A 20552-nucleotide genomic window follows, 5' to 3' on the forward strand; every position below is an offset into this window, starting at 1 on the left:
ATGACCCGTTTCGAAACGGGTCCCCATCTGGAATCAATGGGGGTAAATTTACTCGAATCAGATTTTTGTCTTAGGAATGTGACAAAAACAAAAAAATATTATTGAACTCCATGGCGTGACTAATCAATAGAAAAAATGTCATTTTGGGGGTGAACTACTCCTTTAAGTGCAGTACTTTATTCCAGGCATAGTGATAGATGAATTTCTAGCATTGCATTATAGGTTTCTAATGTTAATATTTACTCTTCATCCAATTCACACCTCTCCTTCTGGGCCTGCATGACTTCCATCTCCACTCTCTGAATTTCTTTCTCTACCAACACACTTTGAAGGTCCAGATTGTGTTCTCTTTCAACCAGATGGTTTCTTTTTCTGTATGTTCTTTGGCTGAAGGCCAGGCAGACTACCCGGCATTAAACATTTAACTAACAGTGCTAGTTCATTATCAACGATTTGGTTCAAGCCTTTCGGGGGGATAATGAGCTCTCTATCTCTGAAGTCTGAAAGCCTGTTGGTCATGAAGTTGGTAAATTAGATGCACCATACTGCAGTCGTGATAGTTTTTTATTAAAAAAATTGTCACCTTGGAAACAAGTCAGAAAATCTCAATTCATACCTACTGCGTACACGCCACGGATGACTGAAGATTCATACTATGCCCAAATTCTATATTCTACTAAATTACAAAAATTGGCATTCGATTGTGAAAATCTCACTACTGCGGCTGTCTGCCTCACAAGTCTCGCGTGGACCTGGGCTGCTACACAGAATGCAAAGACAGCAGTCAAACGACGTCGATTTCATTGTTAAATTTTAAATGTAGCCAGGTCAAGCTGAAATGAGCAAATAATTCAACAGCTCCGAGTATTCTGCAATGTTCATTCACATCCGAACACCAAGAAGAATCATCACATCGATTGAATCGTGGGGAACATGTTACCGTTTTTCATTGATTATGTCGAGAGGCTGATGTGTCCATGCATGCACTAAGCGCAGGCTGCATGGCGGTGTAACAAAGACAGTCAGTGCGTACTACTTTGGTTGAATAGACATTATAAAACATTAAGAGGAAGCCACACCTATTCATTTGAATATACTGTGTATAAAGTATGTAGTGTTTACAACTGACTGTGCATACTTCACCCAAAGTTGTTCAGTAGAACAAACATTCGAGACAAGACGAAGCCATTGCTCGTCAGGACGAGTCAAGTTGCTACTTGCAACAGAATACCAAAAATGTGGTTTGCAACATTATAAACCTGGACAGTCCACATCAAGGTGACAAGTGGAGAGTGGAGATAGTTTATTGTTTGCACAACACGTTAACCGATTAAACGATATGCATTATAATATATATATATACATAGGCCTGTACTGTATATTATATATGTGTGACCATCCATTTGCGACTTGTTGCTTGCGATTCGAGCACTTTCAAAAACTATTTCATAACGTAGCGAAGCCATTGGTATGATATACGGTCTCTTATATGGGGTTGGGATCCTTTAGGATTTTAACGATTCTTCTTAACGGCCCAATTCCTTAACACTCGGGTGACTGAAAACAAAAAACTACCACTCTGACTGCATTTATAGGTCAAATTGACAGGTAAATTCTCTCCCTTTTTGCCCAGGAGAGCAACACCCTCCTCCCCTGCTGCCAGCGGGGGTTCTATTGTCTGTTGTTCTATTGACAATAGAACCCCCGCTTGCAGCAGGGGGAGGAGGTGTTGCTCTCCTGGGCAAAACATTTAAATAATGTACCTGTCAATTTGACCTATAAATGCAGTCAGAGTGGTATAAATGTATATTATTTCATACTTAGGAAATGTTTCAGAAGAGGAAAAAAAATGAGAACATATATCTTGAGTATTTAGGAAAAGTCATGGAAGAGGAAATTTCTGAGACCTTCACGGGGAGAGTTATTGCACTTTGCAATCTCAAAATCGGCCAAAATGACCTGTTAGTCACCCATGTGTTAACGGTTCCCTTTAACGATTCCCACTGGGGGTTCCAAATGGACCCTAAGAGGCCTGCAACTCTGAAACCAAATGGACTTGTTCCATTTGTTAAGAGTTATGGTGGTCCTTTAAATTAAAACAGTTTGCTACACAATAACAATACCAGTGGTTCTGAGACAAGTAGTCCACGCACCAGCTCTGACAGTGTGATTAACGGTTCCAAATGTGATGGATCCGGTTCCGGATCTCAACCCTGGTCACAGTCTTAGCCTTGTCTTTACACCCAGCTGGTGCACCCCTGGTGCTGTTGGTGTTAATCTCATGAGAACTCATCTGTTCTCGTTTCGACAAACAAAGACCTGGTGCTCTTGTGGGGACTGACTATGACATGAGGTTGAGTGCTTACTTTGCTAAGGATGATTTCTGGAGCCAGGTATTCTGGAGTGCCACACAGCGTCCAGGTCCGGCCCTTCACTCTTTTCGCAAATCCAAAGTCTGTTACCTGTAACAAACCAAACCAAATTACTTGTACTTGCAAATATACACACATGGCAATAAAACATAATTCTGACTTGGGTAGAAAAGCCCAAACAAAAACAGATGCGTGTAAATAGCAGTTAAGAATGTAATAGCCAGCACTCCGAAGTCCATCGGATACTTTTAATTCAAGGATGCATGGACAGCATACATGGACGCTTTTCGGCATCAAGCCTTCCTCAGTGTGTATCACAGACTTCCGACTCGAGAGCTGGCCATTACTTTCTTACTCTGAATCTTTGTGAGCCGTGCACCCGGCAAAAAACTGCATCATGTACAGACAGAGTGTGCTTTATCGTTTTCTACTGGAAATAGCAGCACTCCAAAATAAAAATGCAATACTTTTAGCTCAGGTTCACATTTTGCATTATGTTGTCGCTACTTCAGGCTGCTGCAGCAGCATATTCATCTGGTGTTCTTTTCTTCTAAGTATTGACTGTAGCTGAGCACCCACAGCCAAGTAGGCAATCAGAGGAAGCACACCTGCTTTACATCTTGACGTCATTCTGATTCAGACTGGTAACTAAGAACATTTAGTCCGACAGGGTGTATCAAAGAAACAACACATTTGTGGAGAGCAAAAAGAAACATCGCAAAATAAGTACATTAAAATGTGTTCCGAGAACATTTTGAAAAAGCAGACTGACTGAAAACCCTAAATGCAAAAATACCATACCTGGATGTAGCCCTGCTGGTCAATGAGCAGATTCTCTGGTTTAAGGTCTCTGTAGATGAGATCCAGCGAGTGAAGGTATTCAAAGGTCAGCACGATCTGGGCTGCGTAGAAACGAGCGTGGGGTTCACTGCAGAGACACAGGGACGACACATGGATTAACCCATTTAGGCCTAGGATTATTGACTGCTTTAACACATCTGGTGCCAACCCCGAGTTTCCCGAGTTTGAAAAGGTACTACCGCTGTGCCAACCCTGAGTTTCCCGAGTTTGGGCCGTTTTTGAAAAAAACAAAAAAAAAAAACATTTTTTTTTCCAAATTTTTTTTTTGGACCTCCAGAAATGTATTAGGCATGATCGCGATCGCGAAATTGCATGTTTAACCCCCATACCAACCCATTCTTTCAAACATGGCAGCCATGTTTGTTTACATCTGAAGAAAACATAATGGCTGATAAATCATGAATGCCTGAACGGATTTCCAAGCGGATTTTTTTGTTTGAAAGCTGTGAACAGTGTGCACACACGTGGTGCATCATCTAGGCATGGGCGTGCACTTTTTACACAATTGCGCAATTACATGGAAGTCTATGGTAACCATGGCAACGTGGGACATTGAAGAGAAGAAATCATAGCAACATAAGTGTTAACTACTAAAAAATAGCAAGATATACAAGCTCACTCGGTGCCGCGCTGCGAGCTTGTAGATCTGCTATTTTTGAAAAATCATGATTTTTCTTTGCAAGTCTTTGAATATATATATTTAAAAGCGAACATTTGTAAATCAAATATTTGCTTCTGGGGGGTCCCTGGAACAACATATTTTGAGATGGGTGGTCCGTGGCCGAATACCTGTAATTTTGAGGGTCCTTGACATGAAAAAGTTTGAGAACAACATGATTTAGGGGAAGGATTTAGAAGTCGGGTCAAAGATATTCAAAGACTTGCACTCATTTTCACGATTTTTCAAAAATAGCAGATCTTCAAGCTCGCAGCGCGGCACTCGGTGCGACTCGGGCACTCGGTGCGACTCGGGCACGTTCCAGGTATTTGAGAGTTAAAGCAAAATAAAATCTCTTGACTGAAAATAATATAATATGCATAATATGCGATTTGTGACAGGAGGCCCCCACTTTAGCGCTGTTTCTTAACTCATTGAGTGCCAATCCCGAACTAGTTCGGCTTTATTAGCGTATCGCAGAGTGCCGATCCCGAACTAGTTCGGCTTTAAAAAAAAAAAAAAAAAAAATTGAATTTTTTTTTTTTGATTTTTTTTTTTTTTTTTGGGACCCCATCAAATCTAGTGAACATGATTTCAATCGCGATTTTGCATGTTCCACCCCCATACAACCCCATCTAACATACAGGGCAGCCATGTTTGTTTACATAACATGTAAAACATAATGGCGATTATCTCAAGAATGCCTGAACGGATTTCCAATCGGATTTTTTTGTTTGAAAGCTGTGAACAAACTGCACAAATCCACTCCAATGCAATCCAGGATTGCATTGGATTTTTTAGAGCTCATTCTTCTGTTTTTTTCCCATGCATGAGGTGTGCAAGGTTTAATCATGGCTAAGTTGACGAAAATAAGGCTTCTAAAATGCTTGGTAGCCAATAGCTAACTTCAAGCTAACTTCATCCTCTTCCTGTACATGCACAAAGGAAAGTGTTCAGGCAAGTCATGGCTGCAGGGCTTCTGCATATACCAGCATATCTCTATGGGATTTTCTATGGCCACTGGGCGCCCTCTAGTGGTGACTAGGGTGGCACTCAATGAGTTAACAATGGACAGAATAACATATAAAATGATTATGTTTTAGTTATATTGTCCCTTGCTGTTCTACACAATTCCAGCCAGGTGAAGAATTAAGATTTAGGCATTAACCTTTGCTTTTATGAAATATCCGAAACCATTAGGGTTTTATGGAAGATCCGTCTGAGCATAATTTGGTAGTTTCGCAGACACACAGAGCTTGTAGATATGCTACTTTTGCGGCACAATATGCTTCCATAGAAGACATGCCGACTTCTATGGAATCAGTTGTGGCGACTGAGAACTTTAACCCACGGGGACCGGATGGCTCACAACATTTACTGCCAGCCACGGTTGAAACACAGAGCTGTGCACAGAGAATACCAACATGCTCTTACGCACCTGAATCTGCCGATTCTCCTTAGGTGTGAAAACATCTCTCCACCAGGTACATACTCCATTATCATGTAGAGATTAGTGTTGTCCTGGAGACAACAAAAGGAAAGGAGAGATGGAAAACATTTCAACAGGCTTCAGAAGCATACTTCGTCGCACAATGGTGTCGCACATCGCAAATAACACAGACACAGATTGCAGACGTAGCATAAATTGGGCATTATTCAAACAGGTTGAAAAAAAAAATAGAGATTTTAATGTGTATAATGGTGAGCATTGCTCCATGCTTGATTCGTACCTTGAAAGAGTGCTCCAAGCGCACCAGGAAGGGAAAGCTGACAGCTTGCAGGATGCGTTTCTCATTCAGAGTGTGTTCTATTTGCTTCAGCTTCACCACCTAGGGGGAATCAAGACAGACGCAACAGAGGTGACAAATTGGCTTCGCCTGATTACGCTACAGGAGTTCGAATTTTTAGTTTTTTTTATAATATATTTTGTATATTTTTATTTTTGCTCCCCAATTTAGCCTTTAAGAGGCCAAGTTTGTGTGAACATTACCATTAAAATGTTATTGTGATTAAAATTCCATTATTAATACTAAGCTATTCACATCTACAAGCTCACAACACATCGTGCTGCAACGCGTTGTGAGCTTGTAGATCGGTTATTTGCACGATGCTACCAAGTGTAAAATGAGCCTAAAAGACTAAAATCTTATATTTAAACTAAATGAAAATGTATTCCAAAGACCATGACTAAACTAAATAAAAAACTGCTGTCAAAATTAATTAAAACTGCTAGACAATGGAAAATAAGGAGGAAAAGCTATCGCCTTGTCTACTTGTTCTTACATCGACCCCTTTGTTGCATGTTTATTTGAAATGGAAAACTGCTCGGGAGTGATGTCATGGAGCTGTGCGTCTCTGTGGAGTGAGCCGTGATCAGTGGAGATTATCGAGTGCCAGTGAAGAGATGTAAAAATGGTCTTATCTGGTGTTGATAATAATGTTATTGTAGTACAAAAAATGACGGTGGGAGTTACAATTCAGGCCTTTTAACCGTTATTCATGTCTGAGATACTATTGGACTATCTCAGGCTTCTCTGCAAGACTATCTCAGCAAAACAATAAAAATGGAATTCTGGTGATCATGACATTATGTAGCCCACTCCTCATGGCCGTTACCTTCTGTTTGTCGAGTATTTTCATGGCAAAATGTTGGCCCGATTCTTTGTGCTTGACCAACATGACTCGACCAAATGAACCAGTGCCTAGGGTCTTGAGGCGCTCAAAGTGGTCCAATGCCGCTGTTTGCTGGAGGGCAGAAGAGCATATAAGTATATGGTAAGAAACAAACTCTGCCAGAAACCCAAGATAAATAATAAACATAAGTATTCCTGCATGCTTTACAATGTGCCTTCCTTACACAACACTTTCTCCAATAGAGATGTACCATGTCAATAAAGGCATTGAGATTGCTGACAGGTATCCAACATTTTCAAGGGTTGACACTAAGGTCTCAGAGGCACTTGCCATTCGGGCAAATACAGGTCATGTTCTACTTGCCCAAAGGTCATGCCCACTTGCCCGGCGAAAAGTAAATCGTCCATTATAAAATGATAGATAAAATTTGAATTACAGTTCAATTCAACATTTATTTTCTTTTACTTTCAGGGGCTGTGCGATAAAAATTGTCATACCTATAAATAAAATGTATCCAAATACCTACATAGCTATGATTGAATATGACTACGGGTTCACACCTATTTAATATTTTTAAGTGTAGCAACAGTGAAAACAGCACATTATAGGAAAACTATTCCGCAGACAAGAAGACAGAGCGCTCTGGCTACGTTCAGGTGCTTAGACAGAAATCTTGTTTTGTGTTTTTAGACAGTTTAGAGACAGTCCCTTCTCAAATAAGCACTTGCCTGGTCGGGCAACCTGAAAGCAAACTCCACCTGCCCGAAGGTTTTATTTACCTGCCGGGGGCAGGTGGGCAAGCCTTAGTGTCAATCCCTGAATTTATTGTGGATTAGACTGCATTTGTTTCCAGATGTCCCAACATAAATACTATTCCACATCATGTCCAGCAGAGGGGGCATGTGCTCTCTCAAATGAAATTGAATTAGTACATGGTTAGGACTTTCTTAAGATTATTTGTGAATTTGAACAAACAAAACAAACAAAACAGAAGAAGATCTTACCAAGACAAAGAGCTAGATCAGATTAATTGGCATGAACTCTAGCCAGTAACAGGTGGGCATCAAAACATTTTTCTAAATAAAATCTAAATAACACTTACGGCTATCTGTGGACAAGCAACCCACATATCTCAATAACGTACACAGCAGCACTTGTGGCCTATAATCAATATCTTTCACTTACCTGTGCTGGATTCTCCCATTTCTTGAGGAAATCCTCTTTGGCTTTGGCAAGAAACTCCTTCACTGTAAAATAACAAAAAATCGAATGAATTACAGTGCATTACTACTAGCACCTGGCAGGCTGGCACCAGACATAGGTTGTACAGACATATAAAGGCTACATATCCTTCCTCCTATACTTGCCGGAGCCCTCCATCGATGCCATTTTGACATTTTTATGTGTATACTTCTTGGTTCCCAACGTCACTAAAAACTAAGCTTCAGACCTCCCAAAACAAACTGATTCGAATAGTACTTCTCAACCTGGAGCCCATGATCCAACGTCTAATGCCAACACATTGTACTAGTCTGTGATGGCTCAGGGTGGAAGACAAGTGTTAAGCAATTAAACATGGGATTGGTTTTCAAGATAGTGAAATGGGATCTGCCCTCAATGCCCTCAATACCCACATACCGGACTAACTACCTCACCAAAGTGAGTGACACCCACAGCCACAATACTAGAGAGAGCGACAACAACGATCTGGGTAAATACTCTCTTTTTTACCATTTTTCTACTTTGTACATACCGTATAGTGTTGTATATTTGTTGACGATATTGTTATTTTTATGCCATGTTGATGAAATGAATACATAGAACAACAATGGAAACAAGTCCACAGGACTTTTTGTATTATCCTTTTAGATAATTGTCTGACTGAATGTTTTTCATTTCTGTCTAATAAAGTATTCAATCAATCAATGCCCATAAAATACCACAACAAATATTCAACATTATGTGAGAACGATAATTAGCTTATTCTTCTGTGTGTGTGTGTGTGTGTGTGTGTGTGTGTGTGTGTGTGTGTGTGTGTGTGTGTGTGTGTGTGTGTGTGTGTGTGTGTGTGTGTGTGTGTGCGTGCGTGCGTGCGTGCGTGCGTGCGTGCGTGCGTGCGCGTGCGTGTGCGCCCCTATGACAACCTGCTTTCCCCGGCAGACACTCCTTAACTGGGTCTGGTCCAATTTTCACTGCTGTTAAGAGCCAGATCAACTGCTGCCATTGACAGTGCAAGCGATAGATAATCAATAACATAGGGCTAAATGTGTGAATGGATGAAAGTAAGTGCAGTGAAGAGCACTGCCGGGCTTTTTCACACAGAGTACATTCTTAGTCTGGGGCGGGACAAACCTAAGAATAGGAAACAAGCTGTAAAAATTCTAATACCACTCAGTTTTAAGACTAGGCTAGACAGAGTAGCCTGCAGTGAACAGCTTAATTCAGGACAAGCGTGCCTTCAAAATGTGAAATTCTATAATGTTGTCTGCACAGGCAAAAAAAAAAAAAAGCGTAAAGCAAACATAGCCAGTTATTAGAACTGGTGTAATACGCCTGTCAAAATTATTACATAATCACAATTATTTTAGATGCCGTAATCGCAATGGTCAAATTTGTTTCCATGTTGAAAAATGTTCATACATTTTCAAACATATTCCAAAAATAGCAGATCTACAAGCTTACAACACATCATGTGTTGTGCATACGCACTAGAGCCGACTGACCGATATAGAGTATCAGCTATTATTTTACTATTTCATTATAGGTGGCATTTAGATTTTGTTAAATCATTTAAAATATTTTCAAAAGATTTTAAAGATTGCAGATCTACAAGCTCACAATGTGTCAGGAGCTTGTATGTATATTTGCTATTTTTAACATTCCCATTTAATTTAAACTGCCTCTTGTTCAAATAGGTCATAATTGATTTTGCCTCTTTTTAATGAAAGATCTGTCAAAACATGGGTAATTGGTGGGCTACATCTCAACCAAATCGAACTCGAATCTTGCAGAGGTCACGCTCTAATACGCACATGTGGCATCACATGCACAAGTTCACTTTTCTCACTCGCTCTTATCTTTATGAGGCTAATCACGGTCTGTGGGAACATGTAGATAATCACACCTTCCTCATTCCTGCTCTGCTGTGTGTGTGTTACTGCTGCTATGGATGCCAGTTGACACCAGCTAGCGGCTGCTATTTCCACCACTTAAAATGGTGGGAGGAGGGTGCAGTGGTGGAAACTACTGGACAAGCACACACCGGCATAAGACCCAACTTCACTGACCCACTATCAGCTTATTGTGGTGCCAAAAATACTCTTTCGGTGAACGCCAAGCAAGGTCATCACAATCCCCGAGCTTTCTGTATCAGGAGCACACAGGTCTCAGCTGCGCTATGCAGTCAATGCACCCCATTCTGGAAAATGTTTCATTCATGTCAGACCAAGATAAAAGCAAGAATCATTATTGGCCAGTCAACAGACAGAGTGATAAATGCTCTAACTTAAGGAAATGTGTCCTCAAGTTTGAAATATTTTTTATTCAAAAATATAGGAGGGGATGCCGACTAATATGTGTCATGGTGTAATGTTACTCTACTACTCTAGTATGTGTAATGTGTTTCCAAATGGGCCATAGATACACAACAATAGCCTGCCCTACAGCAGCCAACTGTCAAAAGACAAATTGCCTTTGAAGACAGTTTCAGAATATTAGTATATCACATTAAACTGTAAGTGGGACGCAAAGAATACATGGCTTTTATATTCTGTTTTTTAATGCAAGCTTATGCTAGCATGTCTCTAAAATAATTTATAGGAATCACAGACACAAGAATACAACTCAACAAAAGCTTAATACAGAATCTAGCTAATGCGATTTCCTGCCAATGCTCCAGAGACCAGCAGCTCCGACAAAAGGATGGGAGAAGGCGTGCCATAGCGGCAAAGACCAAAGTTCGCATAAACATGTCTACAGCCACGTTGCTCCCATAGTGAGAGCAGACAGGCCAATGGTGGAGAAAAAAAAACATTTCCCAGGAACTTCCACTTCCACTAGGGAATCAAGGATAGCCGGTGCAGCGTATGCATTGTTCACATAACTACAGCCAGTCAGAAAAAGGTGACTAGGACAAACCTAGCTTGGGTCTTGACCGTTGTATCGACAGCTGGCTTAGAGAAATTCTCCAGATAAAGAGCAGTATCCCTTTGGTAGATTTAGGAGGCTTTGCTTCCGTGACAACTCACAACTGAGAGTGAGGCCTTGAAGCCTCCATGTCTCCAGTCTCCACTACTCTCCCACCTACCATCTGGAAGGACTACGGGCACCTCTGGTGCTGCAGCCTCCTCTGCCAAACGCGATCCTGGTTCGCTGGACCGCGAGGATGACTCCCTCTTCCCCGCATGCCTCCTGGAGCTCCTTCTGTCACACATGAGCCCGGCTAAGACTCCCCCCGTTCACTGTCTTCTTCCTCTTCTTCAGCCTCTCGGTCACAGCGACTGACTTATGACCTACCAACCCCCCATCCCCCCCAACTCTGCAGAGCGCAACCCTGTTAGGCCGGCCGCTCTTTTCATCCGCAAAAGAAAACGGTCCCTACTTCACCGGCGGCGAGGCAGTTTTTACTCCCGTCCTGTGACTATCGCTTGCTGTGCCAGAGCTCAGAAGGCAGCATCCAACCACTGCCGTTGTGTGGTCAAACATAGCTCCCACAGCAGCACTGCTCCCCTTACACTCACACAGATCAATCGGACCCCTCGCTAGGTTTGTATCAATATTTATTCTGCACACAGAGTACTCTCTGCTGTTCTCTCTCCTGTCAACACACATACAGTATATAGTACACACACACAGGCTATATATTGATCTAAACAGGGGTACCATCACCAGGGGGGAGTGTCACCAAAACACTACATGTTATATTTATCCAACCCAGAGAGGGAGTCCTGTGGAAAACTAGGTCTAAGTCAACTCAACTACACTCTAGTCTAGAGATCAACTCGGAGACTCTAAATGCTACCAAAACATGCTCTCATTAGTATTACCATCCAATCAGAATGTTGGCTAAAAAAGTGCCTTGTTTAGATATCTTCTCTGCCACACACTAGGACCAGAGTCAGATACCATGCTGTGTATGTGTGTGTCACCGACGTCACCGAGTGAAGGGACTGTCACAAAGACAATCTTCACTTTTCGACAATAAAACTAGTTTGGTTGTTTTAAATCTCTTGTCACAAGAATACATCATTATTTCCCATGTTGGAAATAACTAGAGCTACAAGCGAGTCAAGATGACGTTTATGTCAAAGAGAGGTAATAAATAATTTGTTAATGTATTAATCTGTGTTGGAATCACTTGCAGCGAGGGGTTTTCTCCAGTGACTGAGCCATTTCGGCAGAACAAACGTGTGCAAAATCGTAAAAGCGCAATCTGCAATTGACAAGTCATATTGAATCATGGAAGGTGAAGCGTATGGTTCAATATTAACCAGAGAACCAGTGCATCCCTAGACAGATTGCACATAAGATCTGATTCAGAGGTTTGTGTGTGTGTGCGTGTGTGCGTGCGTGCGTGCGTGCGTGCGTGCGTGCGTGCATGCGTGCGTGTATAAACTAAGGTTTGGAAGATTGACCAAATTTGGTACAGTGTTACCGAGGCTCATTAAAGTGTTAGTTCAACTATTTATGACATAAAGCTGTGTGAAATACTTGCCATTAAAATAGTGGTTACAAATGTATTAATTCATTACCAGAGTCCCGTGGTCAGAGTTCTGGTCAGTTTTAGATGAATATAAAGTAGTTCCGGTGATTTGGCAGGGGCTCATGGCCCAATCATTAAAAATAGATGAATCCACAAAACTAGCGTCATTTGTATTGTTGACCTATTTCTACCAAATAGACCAACTTTCGTTCAACTTTGACCCCTCTGTCACATGGTACTATTTTTTGTGTCCAGTATCACTATTCTGCTGCAACGTATTTCCCAAAAACAAGGTGCTTTGCAGTCAACTGATCAGAACGAAACCTCGCTCTATATGGTAGAAATAGGCCAACAATACAAATGACACTAGTTTTGTGGATTAATCTATTTTCAATGATTGGGCCACGCCAAATGGCCCCCACCCCATTGAACTACTTAATATTCATCTAAAACTGACCAGAACTCTGACCACGGGACTCTGGTAATCAATTAATACATTTTTAACTAGGGCTGTTTTACATGACGATTAATTGTCACTCAAATAATTGGCGATTAACGATTTAATTGTGCATTTGTCGTTGATAATTCCATTTCTGTTTGGCTTTTAGGCTTTGAAGTTGCATATGGTAGATATGACACACAACCTAAATATACAAATACATTACTGACATATTTGACAACTTACTGCTTAAAAAATAACATTGATAGTGGAAATAGCCGATCTACAAGGGATGCGACGCGTTGTGAGCTTGTAGACCGGCTATTTCCACTATTTCTGACATTTTTCAACATTCACGATTATGACAAAATAATTGCGATAATGTCAAATAATCACGATTAGACGATTATGTAATAATTGTGACAGCCCTATTTTTAACCACTGTTTTAATGGCAAGTATTTCACACAGCTTTATGTCAAAAATAGGTGAACTAACACTTTAAGCAACAGTTAATTAAGGTGGTTCTACTCTATTCCTAAACATGCCAGTTGATGTGAGAGTCCAAAGGAAATCAATGTTTACAGCATATTTGGGAGTGGACCATACCCAGGGGATGACACTAAGGTCTCAGAGGCACTTGCCCGTCAGGCAAGTAAGGGCAAGTACAGGTCATGTTCTACTTGCCCAAAAAAAGTAAATTGCAATAGGTCAAATTTGAAATATCGTTAATTGTAACACTCTGGGGCTGTGCGATATGGACATAACTCAATATTCACGCCAAATATCTCAATAGCTATACTATGACTTCTTTTAAATACAACAGACTAAGCCAACTAAAGACAGTTGCTTACCCCACCCAAACACACTTTCACGTTTTATTGCCATGGGCAGTCAGGCAACCGTCAGTATCATCTCACCTTGTAAGAGTACATTATTGGAGTCGACTGTATTCCAACAACATTGAGCTGTGATCAGCATATTATAACATAATATGACTTTTCAGTGGAGTCAGGAAGAGCCAGACGACACAAATACAAACCAGCTCTTATTACATAAGCCAGGCTGTGTCCAGGACATGAATCCCTCTCTTATTTATCGATGGGAGGCGGGGTACGGGGTAGTCTCGTGTAGATCAGAGATCTCCACCATACCGATGTGTCTGGGTATATTCAATAAAATGCACTATATGGGCCAGAAGGACAGCAGAGAAAACCAGAGCAATGTACGCCTACTGCTCGGGCGGCCGAGCTTCTAGTTTCATTAATTGAAGTAATGAGGAGGCCATGGCAAAACTCTATCAAAAAATATTTATAAACTCCAAAACAACTTATAAGCAAGGTTATAAGCAAATGTTTTAAATAATATACCATAGTTTTGCTCTTGTTATTGGCCACCAATTTACTTCAATTAATCATATTGGATGTGTGACAAAATAAATCCCTTTTCTTTAATCAATTAGAGGTTTACTACACATTTAAATTTCCCATTTTAGCCCATTCATTGACTTTAGACCCCAGGCGTATCGCAGGGATCTATGATCAGCTGGCTACGCGCAACAAAGAGCAAAGTTGCTCTTTGACTGCATGCCACTTCATTATGTGACCAGGATAACATAGGAACTGGTGGAGGCAAATCCAGGGGTTCCCAAATAACCACAGCCTCTGGCTGCAGCAGCATTATTGTAAAATGGCTTAAAGAAATCAAAACAAAATTGAGAAAATATCCAATCTACAAGCCCAACACATGAGTCTGTACTGTAGATCTGCTATTTGCTATTCTTAAAGAACAACTTTGTTTGTTTACAAGGGTTCATATTTTAGATTGTAATTAGAGATATGAAAAGATGAGTGTTAAAATGTTTTCATTTACTGCTTTCTATTGTATTGTGTTAGCGATTTTAGTATTTTCATTTCAGTGGGTGGGGGCATGCGTACAAGTGGATAATATGTATTTTTAGACACAATAAGCCGGTAATTTCTTTGTTACTATTTCCACCAGCCCCCATAAGTCACATCTGCCCATGAAAGATTGTGATGCATCTTGGGAATGGGCTTATTGTGTGTAATAATACATATTTAGCAATTGCAAATCAAAACTGTTAAAATCACAAAAACTATAGAAAGAAGTAAATGAAAACATTTTAACACTCATCTTTTGTTTTCTCTATTGACTATCTAAAATATGAACCCTTGTTGTAACAAAACAAAGTTGTCCTTTAAAAACACCAGGTTGACAAGTGTGGTTTATACAATGTTATGAATTGAAATAATTAAAACTCTTCCCCCCTCTCCTTTCCAATAGGCCCCTCTGGCAGACCTCCTTGCTTAGATCTGATGGGAACTGACTGCATTTGGATAAGGATTTCAAAGTTATTAGGCAGCCATGTGTAAAGACACGGGAAAGCATTTTTTGTGACTAGTGAGCTACATTGGAAGTTGAAAATGACTGTCAACCAAACAATGATCAACAATGTGTTTCAGGAGGAACATTTATTATTATACAGATGTACGCTCTACTGTAAATGCTGATATGGTCATGCAATGGACTCTGTCCTGACACACACTTCCACAGCAAATAATAAATGGCTTCCTTGGAAATTTGTTGTAACTAGACAACAGGCAAGAGAACAGGCTAGAGGCTAATAGGATGTTGTGTGTGTGTGTGTGTACGCGCGTGCGTGCGCGCGCGTGCGCCCATGCGTGCGTGCGTGCGTGCGCACGTACATGTGAGGAATATAAAAGTTCTGCTGGACAAACACCATTCCAACAAAAAGTTTTGAATATGAACAAACTGTGCATCAAAAGTAACCTTCTCTTTTATCAAATGTGCAAACTTTTCACAGTTGCACAGACACAACAGCTACACATTCACTCACCGGCCCAAGTCACGAGATTAAACCTAGTGAATTGCACCAGCTAGAATAGAAATAAAATGTTGCATTGTCTGCTCTGCCTACCCGACAAACGACCTGAGTTCATGCTCACACACCGGCTAAAAGCATTGGGTCTCAGCGTGGGCCAGGCCATGGCTCCACCCCCTTGCTCTTGTCCAGTTCCAGGCTGAAAACTCACTCACAGCAGCAGGCCTCTAGCTCCTCCTGTAGCTGGCAGTGCCTCCCATCTCCAGTGCCCGTGTCCCCCAGACAGGGCCCTGCTCGCTGAAACAGCCTCTCTGCCAGCCTGCTCAGAACAGACATCATGCAGGCAGGGCTGGAGGTAGGCAGCAGACACACACACACACACACGTGGCGTTGTCCCAGCGCTGCGGGACGTCGATGGAAGCTCTGGCCACTACTAGGAAATCCAGAATACTAATTGAGTCTTCTGTTGTGAGCACCAAAGAAAGAAGGCGTTTGAGATTCTCCTGGATTGGCTGGGCCGAGCTTATTGTGCAGGAGGAGGGGGGAGACGAAGCCCCGACTCTGTGCAAAACCGGGACAGGGCTGGACCTTCCCTGCTCCTCCACTTCCTGCTGCAGCTCACGCCGTCTGTCCGCCCTGCTCCTTCCTGTGGGCCTGATCGCAGTTCTCCGCACCACTGCACCAGCCCTCCATTTCTCCGCTCTGGACAGAAGTACAGGAGCGACTGTCCCCGTGCACCTGCCGAAGACTTAACTATCTGCCATCTCTCTAGAGCTGCCTGCCTGCCATATTGCTCTCTCTGGCTTGCTGTGCAGAAAACGGTGCTCGCGGCTGTGGGCCCTCCGAACCCCTGCTCTGCACCTGTCTCTGGGGATCAGGGCGGGCCCACTGTGATCAAGCTGATAAGGATGTGGAGTGTGTGGCATGTGAACAAACCTCCAGCCGCAGGGACCTCCTCTATGCCCGCTTATAGCCTGCTAATCGTCCCTTTTCACCCATTAATGCCAGGGCGATTAAAAAAAAACTAAGCTCTGGACACTGACAAGTAACTGAGAGCTCGTCTGGCCTTGTTACCCAGCCAGGGGTTAACATTACAGTCAAGACTGAAGGCCACTCTTCACACCCACACTCCACCAGCAACAAGGCGACGAGGCTCATTTCACAGATACCTGTTCAGATCTAACACACGTGAGCGTTTCAGAGTGTTATGGATAAAACATAACCAGCAGTGATCAGATTACTTTGAATACAAATTACATGGCATTTTTGGTCATTCCTGAAGTAATCCCTTGGATTACAACCTCATTTTAACCTAATCTAATGTAATCTCTTGGAATACGTTACAAACATTACAAAATTGCACCTTATAAAAAAAAAGGCCAGTCAAAAAAAAAAAAAAAAAAAAAAGGTCCAGTGCAAATAAAACATCTTTATCCAACATTACTTTGTGAGGATACACAACAGGACCCACAGTGGTCTACTTTGCAATTGTTGGCCTTACAGGGAAGAAGCACTTTTAATGAGTGCAGCATTGTTTGCCCCATAATCACCAACAACAATCCCCCCCAGTGATCCTGTAGGTAGTGTCTTTCACCTCGGTCCATGTGAAGGGCTGGAGAGAGGCTATGTAATATTTATCTGTCTCTAGCAGAGGGAGGCATGGGCAGCGGCGGGTGGACAGCAGCTCAGATGGACGGTGGGGATCTTTATCGAGGTAAAGGGGGACAGACTGTCCTGCTGAGCTCTCGGGGGCGGGAGTTGGAAATTACCATAGATGTAATCAAAATAATTTATTAAGCTTCCTTGACAATGTTAACCAACTATAATCGAATTACACCTTTTTCCAAATGTTATCTGGGCTGATTATACTAAAGTTACTTATTTTAAGCCATCTGATTATGTAATCCCAATGACATGTTACTGTACTCAACACAGAACATAACAGTGTCCTACCAAACCTGCTCCAGGGGCCGGCACCAGAGGGTGACTGGATAGTGCCCCCTGACCATAGGAAATATAAATAATTCCCTTGAAATGCACAGATTACATTACTATTGTAATATTTGCTTAATATTTGCAGATGTCTAAACGTAATCATGACAGGGAAAACTTATGGCAACTGACAGCTCTTATGCGAGAATAATGGAAACCTGGAGAGAGCAGCAGAAAGAGGACGGAACTGTAATAATAATAATAATGACAATAATAAAAACTAAGTTATGGGGGGCAGCAGTGGCCCAGAGCAAGGATGGTCTGGGAATCAGACAAGCGCACACGCACACACACACACACACACACACACACACACACACACACACACACACACACACACACACACACACACACACACACACGTTCTAAATGCTGCTCATCACATGATGTTCAAGAGACTCCTTGACTTCAAGGTTCTGCCTGAAGAGGATCACACTGCCTGCATCATATGACCCCGCCCTAGTGGCTTTTTCCTACCCTGGATAACAACCAACTCCCCCCCCCCCCCCTTCTCTCTCTTCAATTACTGTCAAACACAGTGTGTGTGGGACTCAGGACTCATGACCACATTACATTAAGGTTCTCATGAGTATCGAGTCATTTATATAAACTTCCTGCTAAGAAAATGTTGAGCTCTCCTCTTTGGTTAAGGATAGCAGAGTGGGACACAGTGACTTTAAGTCTCAGTGTGCTTTTATTTAAAATAGGAAAAGAAAAAAGAAAGTATTAACTTAATTCGGTACTTCTTGAATCCTTAATAAAAGCCTAATAAGGCATAATTTTGTATATCATACTTATTTAGTATTCCAATGTAAACAAAGGCAATTACTTAAAAATATGCTTGCTTGGGGGATAAAAAAGATACAACACCGGATTCAGAAAGATGTCCTGTGATATGAAATGACATCGCGCCATCACCTGCATCTCTTGGAAAACAACAGAGACGTTTCATCGAGAGCTACTGGACAGAATCAGTTAAGAACCGAACACGGTTCTAGGAATGTGACGGCACGCAAACTTGAGGGAAGCTAGATAAGTTGTTAACATTGCACTTGAGTGTGAGGCTGAATGACATGAGGGTGCTTGGCTTTGAGAATTCTCTAGCTCTGTCCGTCAGGACTCAGGACACACATTATGGACTCACTAAAATGCACCGACTCCAAGTGTAGCATACACAGTAAAGAATACTCAGTGTTTGTATTACTGTAACTCGATCGGACTAATAGAGGCTATAACCCCCTTGTTAACCTTGTAAATTGACTAATTTGGTTACACTGTGTACACGCTCAGAGTTAAATTACTCCTGTGCCACTCAGGGTTTTACAGTGTATACAGTCAATGTGGAGTAAGTATCTGGGCCGAGGTGTTCCATCTATGTAGGCTGTTGTTTTGTTTTTACAGTACTGGGTTTGTTAGCCCTGTACACAACAACCCAGAGGACCAGGGCATTGCTCTTGGTCAGGCAAAATGCCTCTACTCTTCGAACCCCTCTGTTTGGTGACCCTACCAGGAGATGTGTGCCCCCACTGGCATTGCTTCTCAAAAGTGGGGTCCAGGGACTCACAAAGAGTTCCTTAAAGGGGTTCCAAATGCCCTAAATGGAACCATTAACCAAAGGACCCATACACTCTCAGAGTTATGGGGGTTGTTGACATTGGAAAGGTTCTCTAGGGGAACCTGAGGCATGCGTTGCAAGCCCCCTGACCACGACAAGGTGTCAATCTTGCCCTTATGTGCCAGCTAGGCAACAGCAACAGGACATTATTCAGTGCTTATGTTTTCTACATGAGGTGATTTGAGCTGCACTTAAAGCTTCATACAGGCGAGGTGTTAAAGGTAACGACAAGACCAGTGGTTCTCAAAGTGGGGTCCAGGCCAGGGGACCCCCGGGGATTCTATAGGGAGTTCCAGGTGGTCCCCAATCATAGATAGGAACCAAATGGACCCTTATGGGTCGGTAACTACATAACATTGATTTCACAATATAAATTGGGGTCCGTAGCCTAATGAATCTGTCAAACTGGGGGTCATTGAAATTAGAATGGTTGATAATCACTGCTTGAGCCGTAAAGATCTCCTCCATATGGGGGTCCCTGGGATATATAGTGTCAACTGTGGGGTCCTTGACATGAAAAAGTTTGAGAGCCAGTGGACCAGACAGAGTAGTAACTTCACTCACCACTCTCCATCTCGTTGCCCTTCTTGGCGGTGGGCGTGTTGCCCATGATTGCAGGCTGATGGGGGAGTCTCTCTCCGGGTTCTCGGGACTTGACTTTTAACTTTACGAACCTTTGTGGTTGCTAACTGCTAACGCTATCGCCGTAGCAAGCTACTAGCTAACGGCTATCATTATTGACTCACACAGGTGTAAATGTATAGAAATATAGTCTATATGAGTTTCCTCGGCTCCGTTTGGGTAAAAAAAACTCCGGGCCAAAGTGGGCGTATGTATTTATGTGTGTATCCGTTTTAGGATCGGGCTAGCGAAGCTAACGGCGTAGCAGCAATCCCAGAGACTGGAGTTCAGTTAGCTATAGATAGCTAGCCTCGCAGATCCCCAACAACCAGCCGAGACTCCGATCGATGTTCCCTCTGAGTGTCTGCTGGCTCCACTTTTTCCCCGGGTTCCGTTCAGATCACCATCTGCGACGTGGGTCGAACCCCCCGGTTCTTGTACGCCCGCAGCCTGGCGTCTGTTAGCTAGCAGTCAGTTCTCCTGGCCTGTCTGTCCACAACTTGGCTAAGTTAGCCAGGTGCTATGCAGCCAGGCCTTTTTTTGCAATGAATTCAGACCCTATCGGATCACCACAAATCTAGCTCTCTTGATTACTGATCCCGGTGGCGCTGAAGACGTTATTTCACACGAAATAGACAAATCCCTTCATCTGTCAGCCAAGGCGTCACTTCCAGATGTTTAGTTGGGAGCGAACAGCTAGTATTCAATGTCTAAAATCAACTGTCCCCCCTCCTCCATTAATCCGTAGAACCACAGCAAGCAACCAGCTCCTAACTCCAGCCATCTAGACACACAATC

The 20552-nt window shown here is 42.3% G+C and overlaps 1 protein-coding gene across 2 annotated transcripts in view; it reads right to left on the reverse strand.

The window, feature by feature from the left end:
* prkacaa (protein kinase, cAMP-dependent, catalytic, alpha-a) overlaps positions 1 to 20519 on the reverse strand; it is a 29415-nt gene extending 8896 nt beyond the window's left edge. The window contains exons 1-7 of one of the 2 annotated variants that reach the window (XM_080723623.1): positions 19698 to 20519; positions 7711 to 7772; positions 6508 to 6636; positions 5622 to 5720; positions 5330 to 5412; positions 3174 to 3300; positions 2367 to 2462 (exon numbers count right to left, since the gene is read on the reverse strand). In XM_080723623.1, the coding sequence (XP_080579749.1) occupies positions 2367 to 2462; positions 3174 to 3300; positions 5330 to 5412; positions 5622 to 5720; positions 6508 to 6636; positions 7711 to 7772; positions 19698 to 19743 (642 nt within the window). In that variant the 5' untranslated portion in view covers positions 19744 to 20519. Of the gene's footprint in view, positions 1 to 2366; positions 2463 to 3173; positions 3301 to 5329; positions 5413 to 5621; positions 5721 to 6507; positions 6637 to 7710; positions 7773 to 10831; positions 11189 to 19697 lie in introns of those variants that run through there. The other variant, XM_080723622.1, reaches the window with a different exon arrangement.
* Between the last annotated feature and the right edge of the window lie 33 nt (positions 20520 to 20552).

This window comes from Nannobrachium achirus (assembly GCF_963921795.1).
Source record: "Nannobrachium achirus genome assembly, chromosome: 4".
Taxonomy (NCBI): domain Eukaryota; kingdom Metazoa; phylum Chordata; class Actinopteri; order Myctophiformes; family Myctophidae; genus Nannobrachium; species Nannobrachium achirus.